The sequence below is a fragment of the Pelodiscus sinensis genome, chromosome 10 (genome assembly GCF_049634645.1).
Source record: "Pelodiscus sinensis isolate JC-2024 chromosome 10, ASM4963464v1, whole genome shotgun sequence".
Taxonomy (NCBI): domain Eukaryota; kingdom Metazoa; phylum Chordata; order Testudines; family Trionychidae; genus Pelodiscus; species Pelodiscus sinensis.
The window spans coordinates 5,211,051-5,228,090 of record NC_134720.1 but is presented as its reverse complement, the minus strand read 5'-3'; the positions used below and the strand labels follow the sequence as shown (position 1 = coordinate 5,228,090).

The window sequence follows — 17,040 nt, the reverse complement described above, 5'->3', positions numbered from 1 at the left end:
GAAGAAAGGCTGACAGTAAGACATCTGTATTCCTTACATCACTGAAATTCTGATGTATGTTGAAACAAATACACAAGAAAAGATGAAGGCGTTCTAACCTACCCAAAGATATTAGTGATAGAGTCCAGAAGACCTCCAGCTGGCTGGGACAGTCGCTTACTAAAGAGGAGGGGAGGACAGGTTTAAGCCTTGTGAACAGATTGTTCAAATGAAGATCAATAAATACAGGTCACATCATAAGGCATTTGGGGAAAAAAGAGACACTCCCTCTCAGACCCAAGTGCAGGAGGGAAGATCCCTTGGGAGCAGCAGCAGCAGCACATGCAGGTTACCATTAACAACAGCTTGCAAGGTGAAGGTTAAGGACCTTATGAAACTTGAGAAAGGACTTTCTTCATTGGGTTTAAGAGACTTCACAAGCTGAACAGAGTTTCATTCATTGATCCTCATTCTCCCAATTGGTTGTTCATAAAACTCTAGCCACCTTTGCTATTTGGCAGTAGGAAATGGGCAGTTAAATCTAGGTGGGAAGGGACTGAAGCAGCTTCTCAAAAAAGTTTTAATTAAGCTCTGCAGCTCATTCCTCTTAGGTTATGGTGACATTTCAAAGGAGACCCTAAAAAGGTAAGGTAATATCTTGTGTTACTTCTGGTTGTAAGGTTGGATTCTTTTCAGTGCTTCCCAGGCACTAGCTTAGCTTTAAACAGACCAAAGTAGTACACGGCAGCATATAGTAGTGCAGAATGAAGCATTTTACAAAGCTGCAGAAAACTTTAGAGCAAGCACATGATCCAATATGTATTAGCTTTGTGCATCATCAATGAGAACTGCCAATAGTTCCTACTGCTGGCCCATCTAACTGTGCAACTTCCCTTATTCTAACACCCTCCTACATGCAACAGTCTTGCTAAACTTTAGAAAGAAGCCTTCAACCTTTCAGTCTGCGTACCTGGATGTCCGGCTGATTGCTCGCACAGGAGAAGTCTCTTCAGCAGGGTCAGAAGTTTCATCTGCAAGCACTTCAATATCATCATCCCTGGAAAGTATGGGAACATGCCTCCTCCTGAATCAGCCACATGAGGCCTGTTGTAATCAACTCCCTTTGCCAAACCCCAAAGGCAGCCCTCTATTAATCTTTAATGCAAACAAGTATTCCTCCCAGACATAACTCCTTGGATTCCCATATGGGCTTACAGTTAATCAGCATACTATTACCATCTAGTTGGTAACTTACAGAGGTATGGACGCTTCATACTTAAGGCAGAGAGACAGCATCACAGAATCTAGGCATAAATACATTCCCAAATAGAAGTAATTGATACTATTTTTCCAATCTCTGCTCTCACATGACACCCTATTTACTGCTGTATGTAGTCCTGACTTCTTCCAAAGAAAAGCGTTTCCAGTGGTCTGCATTCCCTGACCAAGAGAACTATTCCACCTGCCAAAAGGACTGCATCACAGAAATTGTATTCTGTTGTGATGAGCTCAAATTCACTAAATGAACCTGTCTTAGGACTTTCAAACTTGAGTTGATATTCTTAACCACAGCAGAGCTCCCCATTCTAAAAACAAACACATACAGAAATGCATTACATATTTTGGATTTTAAACTGAGTTTGCAAGGTTGAACACTCTTCTACTACAATTACTGGAGACAGAGATGCCATTTACCCTGTCTCTATAACAGTACATTCATGCATGGTGATGAGAAGACAAGACACCTTTCACATGGAATACATGTAACAGAACAGGTTGGTTTTCCAGACCTCGGTTTGGGTGTGTCTATTGCCTGAAATCAAGGTTACTTACTGTTCAACAGGCAGCGGTTCCTTAGCAGCTTCTGCTAGCTCTTTCTGCAGCTTGGCTTGTCGCCTCCTAGAAGGAAACCCCCACACCCCAAGTTTATAAGCACAACGTTATAACATGTCAGCAAAAGAGCCCAGAGAGATTCTATGATGCTAACACACAGGAATCATATGCCAGAAGACAGATTCCAAGTGGAAAAATCATTACTTTAGTAATTTAAAACTAAACAAACTCCTAGAGAATTGCTAGCCTCTTAGGATGTTCCAGAATCTTTCCTGCCTTGAGTATCTAGGTTTTCCGAGAAGACAGAAGACTCTAGGACAGTGGTTCTCAAAGTTTGGTCTGTGACCATCTTGCAGGTGGGCTGTGGGTTCAGCCCCTCCTGCAGCGGGAAGCCTGCACTGGCGCTCTAGCCCCACGGCTTCCAACTGCATGTGTGGGGGAAGGGGGTTAGAAAAGAGAGCCTCGCTGGCTGGATACAGCTTGTGGAGGGAAGGAAGCGATTCCATCTGCTGCTGCACCCCTTCTTCCCTAGCTGGGGGAATGGCAGCACAAGAAACTGCTCCCCTGGATGCTTTCCCTGCTGCTTCCATTGGCTGAAATCATGGCCATGGGTGCAGTGGGGGTGGTGCCTGGGAGCAGAGGCATGGAGTTAAGTGCCACCCATCTCTTTCATGCCCAGACCTTGTACCCCCATCTCCCGATGCACCTTCCTCCTGCTGGAACCATGTACCCCATCCCGCTCATGCCCAGACCGCACTCTTACACCCAACTTCCCAGCCAGACCCCCTACAACCCACCTTGCATTCTTTTTCCTTTCCTTAGATCCTCCAACCCCAGCCCACTTCTGCCCCCTTCCTCCATCCCAGATCCACCCCCCCCGGCCTTTCCTGCACCCTAGCTGGCAGCCAGACCCCACACTCCTACCCTCTCCTGCACCCATTTTATCATCATGGCTGATTGGCTGGTGGTCCACGGAAAGGTCTACATTGAGCGGGGTGGGCCACAGGCAAAAGAGTTTGAGAACCACTGCTCTAGTAAATAATGTTCATTCTAGGGCTGGTGTACTCAACCCACACTTCTACAAAATAGATTGTCAATGTCTCACCTTGAGTCCTTCTCATTCTCTGCATTGAGCCGATTGGCTTCCTGAGCCTTCTCTGCCATCCAACGTGAGACCAGCTCTTGGTTATCTTCAGTAGTTTTCCTCAGTTTCTCTTCTAGAGCAGTGAAGGTGATCTGGAGGGCATCATACTCATCCTTCAGAGTCTGATTGGCTCGCTCAAGTTCTTGCAGCTTGCTGCGCAGTTCCTGGCACTCTGTTTCCAGCTCAGAGATCTTCTGCAAGTATTCTGCAATCCTGGAAGAGCATCAGCATAAACACCACAATGAAACACTCTTTAGGGCAGAGACTATCTTTCTGGTTTGTGTGTGTCCAGTTTCCAGCACAGTAGGGTGCTGGCCCATGATTGGGATCCTAGGCACTACTGTAACACAAAACAAACCCCTGACCAAAAATCTGGTCTCAGGCCCTATAACACTGAGGAAATTACTTCTACTCACTTGGCTTCATTCATCTGCATCTCCTTGTCTTTCTGCTGCATTTGATTATTCAAATCAATCACTGACTGCGCCAACTAAGGAGGGGGAAAAAAAAAGGAATTACAAAAAAAATGGAGGAACAGCAGCCATAGATTTGCTCCCAGGCGGAATGCGTCAGCCCAACTCTAATGTATGAGTCTCTCAGAACTTCCTCTTCTTCAAAACCAGGAAACAAATCTGGACACCGTACTACATCACAGTACTACATGTAGATCAGCATACTACATCGGACGGAAGTCTACTCCCTAGGAGTAATAGTCATCACTGTTATTATCCCTTAGTGTGGTCAGGCAAACAGGCCCCTTTGGACACAGCCACATCAAACACTGCTGGTACATATTAGGAGTAAATCTTCACTTTTTTCAAATATCACCAAAACACTGAAATAAATTAGCAATTGGAAGATTCAGTTATGCAGGGAAAAGCAACTCCTTTGCACTATAACAATTAATACAGCAAGTCAATCACATGAACACGTTGCACATTCCACAACTGAGAAGCATTAAGGGATTCAAACATATTAGAAGTTAAAATCTGACAATAGAAAAGACAATGAGACAGAACTGGAATCCACTGTATTTAGACAATTACAGCAGAGAGAGGGCCACAAGTAAGCCACACAGCACATGAAAGAGGACTCTTACCTCACCACGCTTCTTATGCAGCTCTGTCAGCTCCTCTTGATGTTTAATTCTCATCTGGGCCATTTCTTGCAATTGAGCTTCATTCCTAGTGCCATCATGTCCTGGACTGGAATTTTAGAGGAGAGATTTCACAAGCTAGAAGCTAATTGCTTCTCAGCCTCTACCTAGTTAGCCTCATAACAGCCTCTCCTGCAATTTTAAATTCGTGTAACTACATTCAGACATTGAGGCAGAATTAAAACCCTCCAGGCAAACACCCACTAGTTATCACAAAAGGAAGTCTTATGCACATGTGTACATTCTTCATTGTTTGTCTATATATATCACTATCCCACATTACAATTGCCAGTCAGGCTTGAAATTTAAAACATCATGTGACTACATCCTATAACCACCCTCTTGGAAATCCCCATCAAGAAATCTACAATACTAAAAAAACCTGAGATACTAGCATCTTAGAAGAAGGGATTTGCTTCTCTACACCGACGCTGCCTTCCTTGCGTGAGCAAACGTGACTTAACTCCCTTCAACTATAGATCTTAAAGACAGGCGTTGTTCTTTTGGACAAGAGGAATACTCACATACTACTCCATAATCCTCGGTTCAGACTTTGCAGTTTGCTTCTTACATTTTCTTTGTCTCTCATGAGGCTGGGTATGGAGGAGTTCATTCCTGACCTAAAATTCACCTTTTCCTTTCATGTTGTTGTACTCATCCCTGGTATGACTTTTTCCCTTTCAATGGTTGGCCTTCAAATACACAATCATTTCTACTCACACCCTGACACCATTTCCCTAGCTGCCCTTCAAGTCTTCTTGCACCTCCTGAACTTGTTCTCCCCATCACAGCTCACAAGACTTGCCACTGCCTGCTTCTCACATCATCTTTGTACTCGGAGAATTCCACTGACTCTCACATGAGGCTTGAAGTTATACAAGAAAACCTTCCTCTTTGGACCTACTCCTGATGGACCTGGTCTTCTAGCCCCTCCTCTTGCCTTGCAGCCCAGTAGGGTGCTCAGACAGTCTGCCTGCCTTCCAAGGTCCCAGTCATGCTGCTCCCAAAAGCGCATCTACGTGCATTGAGCTCCACCGTCTTTAGCACCATCTCACAGTTCCCAGAAAATGGCCAATGGTGGTGCTTACAGGCACACGCAGTCACCCCCCATTTTCCCCCAAGAAGCATATAGAGGCACATTTGTCAGCAGCAGCCAGCATTTTTGAGCAAGGTAGGGCTACCATGACGTGCACTCCAATCTCCTGTCCATGGCCAGAACCCCCTTGTGTACCTAGACTATGGGTTCCCAAACTGGTGGGGCATGAAGAAATTCTAGGGGGGTGCAAGGCAACCCAGCACTCTGCCCCCAACAATTCCTCCCCCCCCAAGTTTTGTGCTATTTTTGTTTTTTGGCCCCTGTCAGTTCCTTTTTTATTCTCTCAACAAGTTTTGCTGCTATGGGGGGTGAGGGGTGGTGGAGGAAGCGTGAGGGTCTCAAAAATCAAAAAGGGGGCATGATGCTGAAAAGTTTGGGAACCACTGATGTAGACTTTCCGGGACCATGTACCCTGCCTAGAGCTCCCTCCTGCACTCAAATGCTATCCCAGACCCCACACTTTAGTATAAAAGAAAAATATAGCTCATGACCACTTACCAAAATCCTTGTATTGGCCCCCTGCAAAATGTATTGCCCACCCCTGTTATGGTAACTAGTTGCATATACATGATGATTTGATGAATGAGAAACATCATATACCAAATATCTGGAATATTCATTTACTCTTGATTCAAGAAAAATTCCAAGTACCTGATCTCATGTCTGCTTTGCAAATCATACTTTTCTGCGTTTATCTTGTCGGCCAGCACAGCATGGAGATCAGTCTTCTCTAGTAGCTTGTTATCTAACAAGGCAAGAAAATGCAATTAAAGAAATGGGGAACAAAAGCAGCTCTCTCTGCTTATAAGATTTCAGGACATTGTAATTATTCTTCTACCACCTCATCATGACACTATGTCACACTGACACACACAAAGTTTTGACTTTGGCAGATTGTGGTTTTATTCCTAGTCAGACTTACCGTATTTTCTGGCGTATAAGGCGACTGGGCGTATAAGACGACCCCCTAATTTTCTAGTTAAAAGATAGGTTTTCGTCTTATACTTGCCGTATAAGACTACCCCCCCTTAAGAGGCCAACCGGCAGCGCCCCAGCGCTCCTCCGCCTCCCCGGCTTTGCTCCCGGTGTCCCTGGTCTGCTGGAGACGGTCCCCAGCAAACCAGGGGCACCAGGAGCAAAGCCGAAGCGGCGGCGGGGTGCCGCGCTTCTGAGGCTTTGCTCTGGCAAAGACTCAGAGGCGCGGGACCCCGCCACGGCTGCGGCTTTGCTCCTGGTGTCCCTGGTCTGCTGGAGACGGTCCCCAGCAGACCAGAGGCACCAGGAGCAAAGCCGCAGCAGCGGCGGGGTCCCGCGCCTCTGAGGCTTTGCCAGAGCAAAGCCTCAGAAGCGCGGCACCCGGCTGCCGCTTCGGCTTTGCTCCCGGTGCCCCTGGTCTGCTGGGGACCGTCTCCAGCAGACCAGAGACACCGGGAGCAAAGCCTCTGAGGACGCCAGCAGCGGGACAGCCGCGGCGCGTCTGGGATGCCCCGCTGCCGGCTTCCCCCGAGGCTTTGCTCCACGTCTTCCTGGTCTGCAGACCAGGGAGACGCGGAGCAGCTTTTCTCGCCCCGGAGTACACAGGCGGCGGGACCACAAGGTCCCGCAGTCTGTGTCCTCCAGGGCGAGAAAAGTCCCGTTCGTACCTGCAAGTCGGGGGACTGCCTGTATACCCGGCGTATAAGACGACCAACGATTTTTGGGGGATGTTTTTTAACATAAAAAGTCGTCTTATATGCCGGAAAATACGGTAGATAACTTCTCAAACAGACAATAGGAACCAATTCTGCAAAGCTTTATTCAGAAGTAGCTCTCACTCAAATGTACTTCTATGGATATCGGTGTGACTTCTCATGGGAATATGGGTTTGAAGAATCCATTCTTTAACACATTCTCGGTAAAGGCAATGAAAGCACATCCTGTAGAACACAATTAACCCTCTAATATTTGTAACGCAGCTCTAAAAGATTAGTTCACACTACAGAAAAGTAACACATTAAGGTTAGCACAGTAGCACAACAGTTGGGGAGCAGACATTTGCTTCTATGTCTTCATGCTGCAACAATAGGTAAAATATGGCTAAATAACAAACTCACGTGAAGAGCCACGTACACTTAACAACATTTGATATCCCCAACTAAAAGTCAGTGTAGGCAGCACTAGTGCAGCCTTCACTCCCACAGATAGCTGAATACCTTTCAGTAAGGTTTCCCAAAGTGTGCACAATGGGTTCAGGGGCTCCGTGAGAAAATATTAAATGAGTTATATGGGGTGACATTTTTATAAAAATTAAGACTTTTTAAAGTAACTTCTATTATATTGAAAATAGTGGCAATATTTAATAAATAAGCTTGACAAGCAACATGAAATAGGAGCAGGGGTACATAGAAGCATGTGTAGCTCCGTGAAATACACATTACAATGGACCTAGATAAACATGCACTGCAATAGCACATAGCAAATTGCACGCAAAGTTGCAGACCTGATAACATATATTACATGTTTCAAACATCTGGTTCAACCATCTGGCCTAGCTTTTCATAATCCAAAGATTTAAGACGACAATTATTTCCCGCTTTCTTTGGACACAAGCTTGTTACAAAACAGTGCTCTTCACGCTGCATTTTCATTTAACATTTTGCAATACATCTTTGCCTACACTTATCACCAAATGTTCTCCATGGATAAGTGGCTTTAAAAAATTTTTTTTGGCCTTCTAACAAGTGAACTTTGGCCGGAATAAAGGAGTAAATTGTCAGGACAGGAAAGAAAGGACAATCACAGCCTTTAGTGATTGAAAAAACAAAGTGAGCTGTCAAAGAGGAAACCACTCATCCACCAGATTAGCAGCAGACAACAAGAACACAAGTTATTTGAGTTATCTTGAGTTATTTGTCTTTCAGATTTACTTTCACTGGAAATTAAGATGCTCTCAATACGCATCACATGGTGTGAAAAGTACTTTCCAAGAGTTTTCTGCTACCTGCTGAACTACAAAGGCATTTAGAAGCAAATAATTCTGAAGACAAAGGCATAATTTTGTCTCCACAGACAACTTTCTACTGTTAAGATGCCTGTACCTCTTAAAATTCTCTGGACGAAGCAGTCTGAATTATTAACTATATAAAAACTAGACTACTGCAATCCAGACTGTTCAAAATGCTTTGTGAAGAAACGGGCAGTCAGCACATACTGCTCCAACATATGGAGGCGAGGTGGCTATCACAAGGGAAAGTGCTCATAAGACTTTTTGACCTTTTTGGTTGTTTGACAAATTACTTGTGGCTGCTGAGACTTGCATACTTGGCAGATACATGCATCAAGCTGAATGAAGTTAATCTGTTACTGCAAGGAACATTTTCACCTTTTAAAGATAAAACTTCATTGCTATGACAAAAACTAGAATTTTGGGCATCATCAGTAGAAGAGAACTTTGACTGCTTTCCCACGCTGGGAAAAGTACTGGGTCCTGCCATGAGGGCGGAGGACTGGACTCGATGACCTCTCAAGGTCCCTAAACAAAACAAAACAATACAGGCAGTTCCCGAGTTACGCGGATCCGATTTATGTCAGATCCGCACTTATGAACGGGCCTCTCTCGCCCCGGAGCTTGCAGGCAGCGGGACCGCCCAGAGCGCAGAGGTCCCGCCACCTCGACCTCCGGGGCGAGAAAAGCTGCTCCAGGTGCCCCTGGTCTGCTGGGGACCGTCTCCAGCAGACCAGGGACACCGGGAGCAAAGCCGGGGATGTGGAGGGGTCCCGCACCTCTGAGGCTTTGCTCTGGCAAAGCCTCAGAGGCGCGGCACCCCGCCACCGCTGCGGCTTTGCTCCCGGTGTCCCTGGTCTGCTGGAGACGGTCCCCAGCAGACCAGAGGCACCGGGAGCAAAGCCGGGGAGGCAGAGGGGTCCCGCCAGAGCAAAGCCTCAGAGGCGCGGCACCCTGCCGCATCCCCGGTTTTGCTCCAGGTGTCCCTGGTCTGCTGGAGACGGTCCCCAGCAGACCAGAGGCACCGGGAGCAAAGCCAGGGAGGCGGAGGGGTCCCGCCAAAGCAAAGCCTCAGAGGCGCGGCACCCCGCCGCCACTGCGGCTTTGCTCCCCGTGTCCCTAGTCTGCTGGGGGGGGGCTCAGCTAGTGCGCCCTCCCCCCCCCAGCAGACCAGGCTTTTGTTGTGGACCCTGGGGTAGAGTAGCTGAGGTGCTGCCGGGTTGGTCCTGCAGGGACCTACCTGGCAGCCCAGCTGTTCCGTCCCAGGCTCGAGATTCTGCCGCTGTTGAAACTGATCAGTGGCTGATTCCAGGAAGCTGGGGGCAGAGCAATTCTGCCTCCAGCTTCCTGTAATCAGCCCCTGGTCAGTTTCAGCAGCAGCGGCTGAATCTGGAGCCAGTTCCGACTTACATACAAATTCAACTTAAGAACAAACCTATAGTCCCTATCTTGTACGTAACCCAGGGACTACCTGTATTGGGATTTTCATATTATGCCATAATAAACACAAAAGACTAGACCTCCCGATGCTCCACCTAATGTAAAAATCCAACTTTCCAGTATCATTCCTGATATTAAACAGATTTGCAAAGAAAAAAGCGTACCTGCCCATTAAAATGGGGAAAAAAATGATCTCCATTTGTTACTAATTTTCAGACAGTTTTGTTTGAAAAATTATAAGGCAAATACAAAAAATATAAAAAAAATCAAATCCCAAAACTATGTCTATTTATTTGGGTACCTATTGAATTTAAAATAACTATATTTTAATGGCTCTGCCAATTTTTCAGGCTTCCTGGGGGCTCCCCAATTGAAAAAGCTTGGGAAACATTGCCTTAGAGGAAATACCTTAAAAGATGAAAAGATACTTCTCACACCATTAACAGCAGACAGACAGACTGACTGACCTGAAACCAGTTTGTGTCTCATATTAATTGTGAAATACTTCTCTTTCATTATACACAGCACAATAATAATGATTAGGAGTAAGATTGCTTAACACCTGCAATTATATCCCCATTTTCAGGTGCTTATAACTTTGACAACTTTAGGAACCGTGGGATCCAGAGGGGAGCAATCCTGCTACAGTCTGGAGGCGCCGCTGCATCTGGAGAGCAGAAGTGTGGCTTATTACACTTACACTGGAGGATGATTTCTTCAAAGGCTTGTCTCTGCAGCCGGTCCCGTCGCCTCAGCTCCTCTGCAATGTGCCGTTTCCACGTGGGGAAACTCGCAGCTCTGAGCCCAGAAGTCATTTCACCAGCCCTGGCCCCAGCGTCCCGGTTTTCCACTGAGCTGAGCAGAACCAAGCTGAGCCTGTTCCTCTGGCCACGAACACCCTCCAGGGAAGGGTCTTGCGGCTTCCTGGTGCTCGGGGCCCGGCGACTGGGGGCGCTTGGGAAGGGCGCCCAGGCAGAGACAGTGGGGCCGGGGCACAGGAGCGGGCAGGGAGCGCACGCAGCAGAATGCGGACTCGGGGCAGGGGCAAAAGGAAGAGACGTGCGGACACACTGATATGGGGGGGGGTCGGGGCACTGCCTGAGGGGGGCGAGGCGCAAGCTGGCAGCGGAGGGGGCACAGCCTGGGGAGAGCGGGGGGGGAGGCTCCTGGCGGGGGGACGGAGCGGAGGCTGGAGAGCGGGGGGAAAGGGGGCACGAGGCAGCGGTTCAACAGCGACGGCCCCGGGAGGAGCCTGGACACTCCTCACCCCTCACCACCGCGCCCTAACCCGGCCACAGCCGCTGCCCTGCTCGGCCGCTCCCCACCGGCGCCATTCTCCCGAGCCGCACATCGCCGGGGGCCTGCGCGCTCCGCGTCGCGCAGTAAAGCCGCTTCCGGCTGCCCTCGCCGCCGCCGGGCGGCCCGGCCCGCAGCCCCCGCCCCCAGGAAGCGGACAGCGCGGCCTCGACCAGCCTGGACGCGCCTTCACTGGGCTCGCTGCGGCCGAGCCGCACTCGCTGTCCGGCGAACGCGCTGGCCACCCCGGCACGAAGGGGCGGGGGCCTCCCGAGCCGCCATTTTAGAGGCGGGATCCACGCCGCGCCGCCATCTTGAAGGTGGCATGAAGAGGCGAAAGTCACCGCCATGTTAGGGGTGGCGCCGGGCGCTGCGGAGGAACGGGGACTTCGCACTGCACGGGGGCGTCGCCCGTTACAGAGCCCGCCTCTTGCGGGGCTGGGCATGGGCCCCGTCGCCCTCATGGCGCACGCTAGGCCTGGCGGGGCCGCTCCATCCTCAGCTGCAAAAGGGGGGGGAGGGGAGACGATTGGCGCGGGGCGGGCAGAGCAGCGCTAATTGGCGTGAGGGAGGAGCTGGGCGGTAGTGAGGGAAGCGGCGATTGGTGCGGGAGGAGGGGCTGGGCGGTAGCGAGGGGAGCGGTGATGGGGGGGCTAAGTGCGCCTGGAGAGGAGAGCAGTTATTGGCGGGCGGGCTGGCGCGTGCGGAGAGGAGAGCGGTTATGGGCGGGGGGAGGGGGCTGGCGCGTGCGCAGAGGGGAACGGTTATGGGGGGGAGGGGGCTGGCGCGTGCGCAGAGGGGAACGGTTATGGGCGCGTGCGGAGAGGAGAGCGGTTATGGGCGGGGGGAGGGAGCTGGCGCGTGCGGAGAGGGGAACGGTTATGGGGGGGGCGGTAGCAAGAGCAGCGGTGATTGGCGTGAGGGGGAGGAACTGAGCGCTCACTTAAAAAAAATAGGCAAGTAGCTTCTTACCCAGTTATTCTGGGTCTACTCCTCAAGTCCAAGACAATCTTTTCCTCTGGCCTGGGTCCAGCCCTGAGTGGGGGTGGGTCAGGGCTGATAACTTCCCCTTGCTTAATTAAATAGTCTCATCCCCTGAAGGGGAATCTTGTCCTGGCCTCTCCAGTGCATAGGTAACCACCTGGGTCCAAAAGCGGAATCCCAGTACGGGGGGGGGGGGGGGGGGGGGGGGAACAGGAACGGCCATATTGGGTCAGACCAAAGATCCATCCAGCCCGTTGTCCTGTCATCCAGCAGCGACCAATGCTAAGTGCATCAGCGGGGCTTGACAGACGGCGGCGAAATCTACTCGCGAGCCCTGTTCATCGGGGAATGAACAGAGTGGGGAATCATCTAGCGATCCATCCAGCGGAAATGGGGAGCACAGTCTTGGGAATGGCAACGGTTCTTATCGGTGGGAAGGCAGGTCTGGCTGTAAGCAGCAGCCCCAGTATGGCCTGCTGCTGAAAACTTTTATCCCTCAATTAGCGCGTCCTAACTAATACTACTATAAAGTCCCATAAAGAATCAGCATCCTGATCTCATCCACACAGGAACAAAATCATATTTAAGATTAAAGTTACTTATGAAGGTTTAAAATATAATTTGAGGTTTCACTAGTTTTGGATTTGAATCAATATATCATAAAACATTCAACACATTATGCAGCTACATCTGTTCAACTATTTATGCATACCTCACGGTCTTCAAATTCTGGATTAGCCAGTTGGAATTAGCGGCTACCCCCTTATGTAAATTGATCTTGAACCACTCCTTGGGATACATCAGCTACTTCCTTCCTCCAGGATTCTGCTAGAGAGAAAGCATATGGTATGCTCACAATAGGCATGTAAGCAATTAGTCGACTAGTTGCTTCCCTCCGCCCTTGCTCCCTCGATCAGAAGCACAAGGGGGAGGAGCAGGAACTGGTACTGAGGGGAGTTGGCTTAAAAGCAAGTTCCCCCCAGCATTGTTTCCATGGGAGGCAGGAGGGTACTGGGGACCAGGTGTGAGCTGGGAATCAGTGGTTTCCCGGCTCGCGCCCAGTCCCAGATGCTGCACCTCTGCTTTTAAAATGTATTAAGAGCCTCCTTTGCCCTTAGCTCCTATGGGAGCATATGCCATCAACAATTTCTTTCCAAGCCTCTCTGTCTTGTGCCAGCTTTTCTAATTATCTCCAGCTTTTGCCTGTTTTCCTCATATTCACATCCAGGTCTTTTCTCCAACTATTCTTTGGCCTTCCTCTTTCCTTTTTCCACTTTGTGTTCCAGGATAGGGATTGTCTGGTAATGCTAGTTGATGGCTTCCTCAGTATATGGCCAATCCATTGCCATCTTCTCAGTATCTGTTGCTCTACTGGGCATTGCCCTGCTCTTTCCCATAAGCTAATGTTTGTAACCTTGTCAGACCACTTCTGGCCAATGATCGTACCAAAGATTTATTAATAAAAGTTTACAATCTTTTGATGTTTGTCCTTGTTGTTTGCCATGATTCTGAGCCATATAGCTGATTTTACATTTGAGCTGAAGATCCTTATTTTGGTCTGTAGATTGATCTTTCTTGAATTCCATATGTTCCTCAGAATAATAAAATAACCTCTTGCTTTCTGTATTCTGGTCTTAATATCTTCATCAGTACCTCCCACTTTTTTTACAGTACTACCTAAATAGGTGAAGGTATCAACTTCCTCCAGTGTCGTTCCTCTCAGGACAATTGGGCTGCTGTTATTTGCTGCATTCACTTTCATGATCTTGGTCTTCCCCTCATGGATCTTCAGTCCCATCTGCTGTGAAATCTTGTCCAGCCTCACTGTTTTATTTTGCATTTGAAGTTGATTATGTGACAGAAAAGCTAGGTCATCTGCAAAATCAAGGTCTTCTAGCTGTTTAAACAGGGTCAGGGTCTACTGGATTCCATTCCTCTCATTAGCTGTTGTTACTCTCATGATCCAATCAACAGCCAAAAGAAAGAGGAAGGGGGACAGCAGACAACTTTGCCAAACACCTGACTTTATTCTGAAGGGTTCTGTAAGTTGACCCTCATGCAAGACCCTACAGCTCATATCTTCATAGGTCTTTTTTATGAGATTTATGGTTTCTGAGGGATCCCATAGTGCTGTAATAATTTCCATGTTTCCCTATCCAAGCTGTCGAATGCTTTTTCATAGTCCACAAAGTTGATATACAAAGAAACATTCCATTCTAAACATTGTTCAATGAAAAATCCATCGACTAGTCGATTAGTTGATTAAACTGAATTTAACAGCCCTAGGTCACATGTCTGACTAGTTCAATCACCATACAGGACAAACAAGGCTGTTTACAAATTGTTAAGTTGATCACCAAGTCATTAAGGCTTCCAGAGCACCAATAATTGCTCTTATTAGTACATTTTAAACTATAAACTTTCTCATACTTCATGCTTCTAATTTTACATACCAAAATGCGGTATTTTGTTTAAAGCATCTTCAAGTTATGCATATTTATATTCATAAGCCAAACTTCATAAGGCGTGGGGGAAGAATTGTCACAGCTTTTATGTAAAATATGTAGGAAGAAGATATGCTGTAGTGCATACATAGCCTTGGGGATCTTCCTAGTGCAGATACAGTTATATGACCCTAAAAGTGCATTTCCTGACACAGTGGTTCACCAAGCCAAATGAGCTATCTGCTCTGCTGTCAAAAAGCCAGTGTTTTGCTGTCTCTTGTAGGAGGGTTTGTAGCTACAGGGCAGGTATGCAGGAGAGCCTTTCTAGGATGGAGCTGGCGTTAGGGAGAGTGGAGGAGGAAGAAGCTGCTTTTTAAAAATATTCTCACAAATGTCATGGCTAAATGAGAAAAGAAGCTAGAACGAAGTACAGAGGAGATAGCACATTGCACCTCTTTATGCTGGAGTGAATGGCTGCTAGCTTATATGGAATAAATAAGCATGGACATTAACATAATAAAACTAAACTATGTTAAACAAGGACTGGGGTTTGGTATGCAGAGACCTAAGCCTGCTTTGTACCATGTCAAATACACCATCACAAATCTTTTAAAATGTTTATTAAAGACACAGGAAAGAGAAAAACAGATAAAGCATTTGAAATGGAACACATTAAAGGAAGGTTTTCATTTTAACATTTCTTGCTCCCTTTACCTTCAGCTGGAGAGTTTTTAAAAAGAGAAGTCCCTTGTTTGGCAGTTCCTTAAATGGTTTCAAAAATAGCAGTAAATAACCTTTGGGGGAAAGTAAATTAGTTGAAATGTTATTGGAACTAAGTCTGCCCCTGTGTCATTGCTTTTGGTGACCGATATCAGCTGGAACTAGTCATGCTAGCTCTTAGGACTCGGAAGAAGATGATCCAGGGTCCCAGGCTCACTCTAGTACCCTCCATCTGTTCTGTAGACTTCCCCGTCTCTTTCCTTAAGGACCCATGAAGGAAATGGTGGAAGAACTAGCCCAGCCCCTCATTATTTTGCCCACCAATTTGGCCTAACTTCCAATATGCTGATTTTGATTCACTAATTTCTAGTTCCCCTACTTCTGTTTTTGCCAGACATGATTTCAGCGTAGTCTTGAATTATATTACTGTGACCGGGGAGGGATTTGGTTGGTATCTGTCTCTGTGATTCATGAATGGCTCTAGGAGCATTCATGCAGTTGAGCTGATTGTGAGGCGCCATGTGTGATTGTGCTGAGTGATCGCAGCACCTGGAGGACTTGCTGCTTGTCACTAGCTAAGTATTGTGAGGGACAGCCTAGTTGCAGAGTGAAGGGGGCAGAGTGGTCCCACAATCCCACGCTGCACCCCAGGGATTCTGCCATGCTGCTTCTCGTTGCTCCCCTTAGCTGCAAACAGCGAACTACCACGAGGCTCCGTGGCTGCCACGAGGGGTGCCACAAGGCTCCGTGGCTGTGGCACCAGAAAATAAACAAATGGGAGCAGCCCATTGGCAGCTTTTTCAGAGTGGTTCCGCGCACCACTTTGAGAAACACTGGTCTAATTGCTTACAATCTAATAACAAAAGTGCCTTCTCCACTGAATCCTCTCACAAAGTTTTAGGTTTCCACAGAGAAGAGCCTGTGAAAATAAGCAAAGAGGAAGGTTAAAAGTTTTGTGACTGTAGGAGAGCAGGTGTTTCCTCACAGAAAATACAGTCCCCTGTAGAGAAATCAGTCCTGGGAAGGTATGCCTGCACAAGCTGGGAGTCACACTCCCGGCTTGTGTAGATGTACTTGCACTAAAGAAGAGCTTGTTCAATTAAAAATAGTGCAGCTGCGGTAGCACAGGGAGTGGCAGCAGTAGCATGCATGTGCCTACAGAGTTCAGGTGGCTTTGTACATGGCAGGGCTAAACTATGCCTCTGCATCCATGCCATTGCAGATACATCGCTGTTTATCCTTGCACCAGCTCTCAACAAGCATTTCTACACAAGCTGGGAGTCACTTCCACCTCATAGTGTAGACATAGTTTTAGACTCCCCTGCCTAAGCTTTTCCGCCCCAACTAATTCTTTTCCCCTTTAACACCTTTTCTCTCTCTTTCCCTCAATTTCCTCCCTTCTCTGGAAGCACAGTGGTCATTCTCAAAACAGCTACCGCCTCACCTGACTGAATGGAACTGTAACAACAGGCTGCCCTCTTATGAATGATGTAGAAGATTAACTTTTACTCTGCATATGTGCAGTGTCTAGCAACATGGATCCCAGAGCTTGGTTAGGATCGCCAGGTACCTCTGCAGTCATAATAATCATCACCAACACAGACAGCAAAATTCCATAACCTGAATAAAATTTTCGTGATGATCTTGAAATCTAGGCTTGGCGAGCACATTTACACAGCTCTGGTGGTGTCTTCTGCTGTGCACGGTTGTTGGGAATAGAGCTTTGACCACAGTTCTCTAAATACACCTTTTAGTACAACGTCAATCAGCACCACACTAAAATCCAGCGTGAGCCTCTGCTTATAGCGTGTTCTTTTGATTGCAGCAATTGAATTTCTTTGGGCAAAACTGGCTTTTGTTCATCGTTAACAGCTGAAATCAAATTAAGCTAAATTGAGAAGGAAATAAGCACAGTGTTAATTAGGAGCAGATTCATGCACATCACATTCTAAACCACCAGATAAT

General features: G+C 47.6%; 1 protein-coding gene across 3 annotated transcripts in view; it reads right to left on the bottom strand.

The window, feature by feature from the left end:
* ATG16L1 (autophagy related 16 like 1) overlaps nucleotides 1–11,207 on the bottom strand; it is a 28,109-nt gene extending 16,902 nt beyond the window's left edge. Inside the window, exons 1-8 of one of the 3 annotated variants that reach the window (XM_075937412.1) lie at nucleotides 10,332–11,207; nucleotides 5,860–5,953; nucleotides 4,056–4,161; nucleotides 3,373–3,446; nucleotides 2,918–3,169; nucleotides 1,813–1,878; nucleotides 950–1,036; nucleotides 103–159 (exon numbers count right to left, since the gene is read on the bottom strand). In XM_075937412.1, coding sequence (XP_075793527.1) covers nucleotides 103–159; nucleotides 950–1,036; nucleotides 1,813–1,878; nucleotides 2,918–3,169; nucleotides 3,373–3,446; nucleotides 4,056–4,161; nucleotides 5,860–5,953; nucleotides 10,332–10,446 — 851 coding nt within the window. In that variant the 5' untranslated portion in view covers nucleotides 10,447–11,207. The remainder of the gene's footprint in view (nucleotides 1–102; nucleotides 160–949; nucleotides 1,037–1,812; nucleotides 1,879–2,917; nucleotides 3,170–3,372; nucleotides 3,447–4,055; nucleotides 4,162–5,859; nucleotides 5,954–10,331) is intronic. The other 2 variants (XM_075937413.1, XM_075937414.1) reach the window with 2 other exon arrangements.
* Between the last annotated feature and the right edge of the window lie 5,833 nt (nucleotides 11,208–17,040).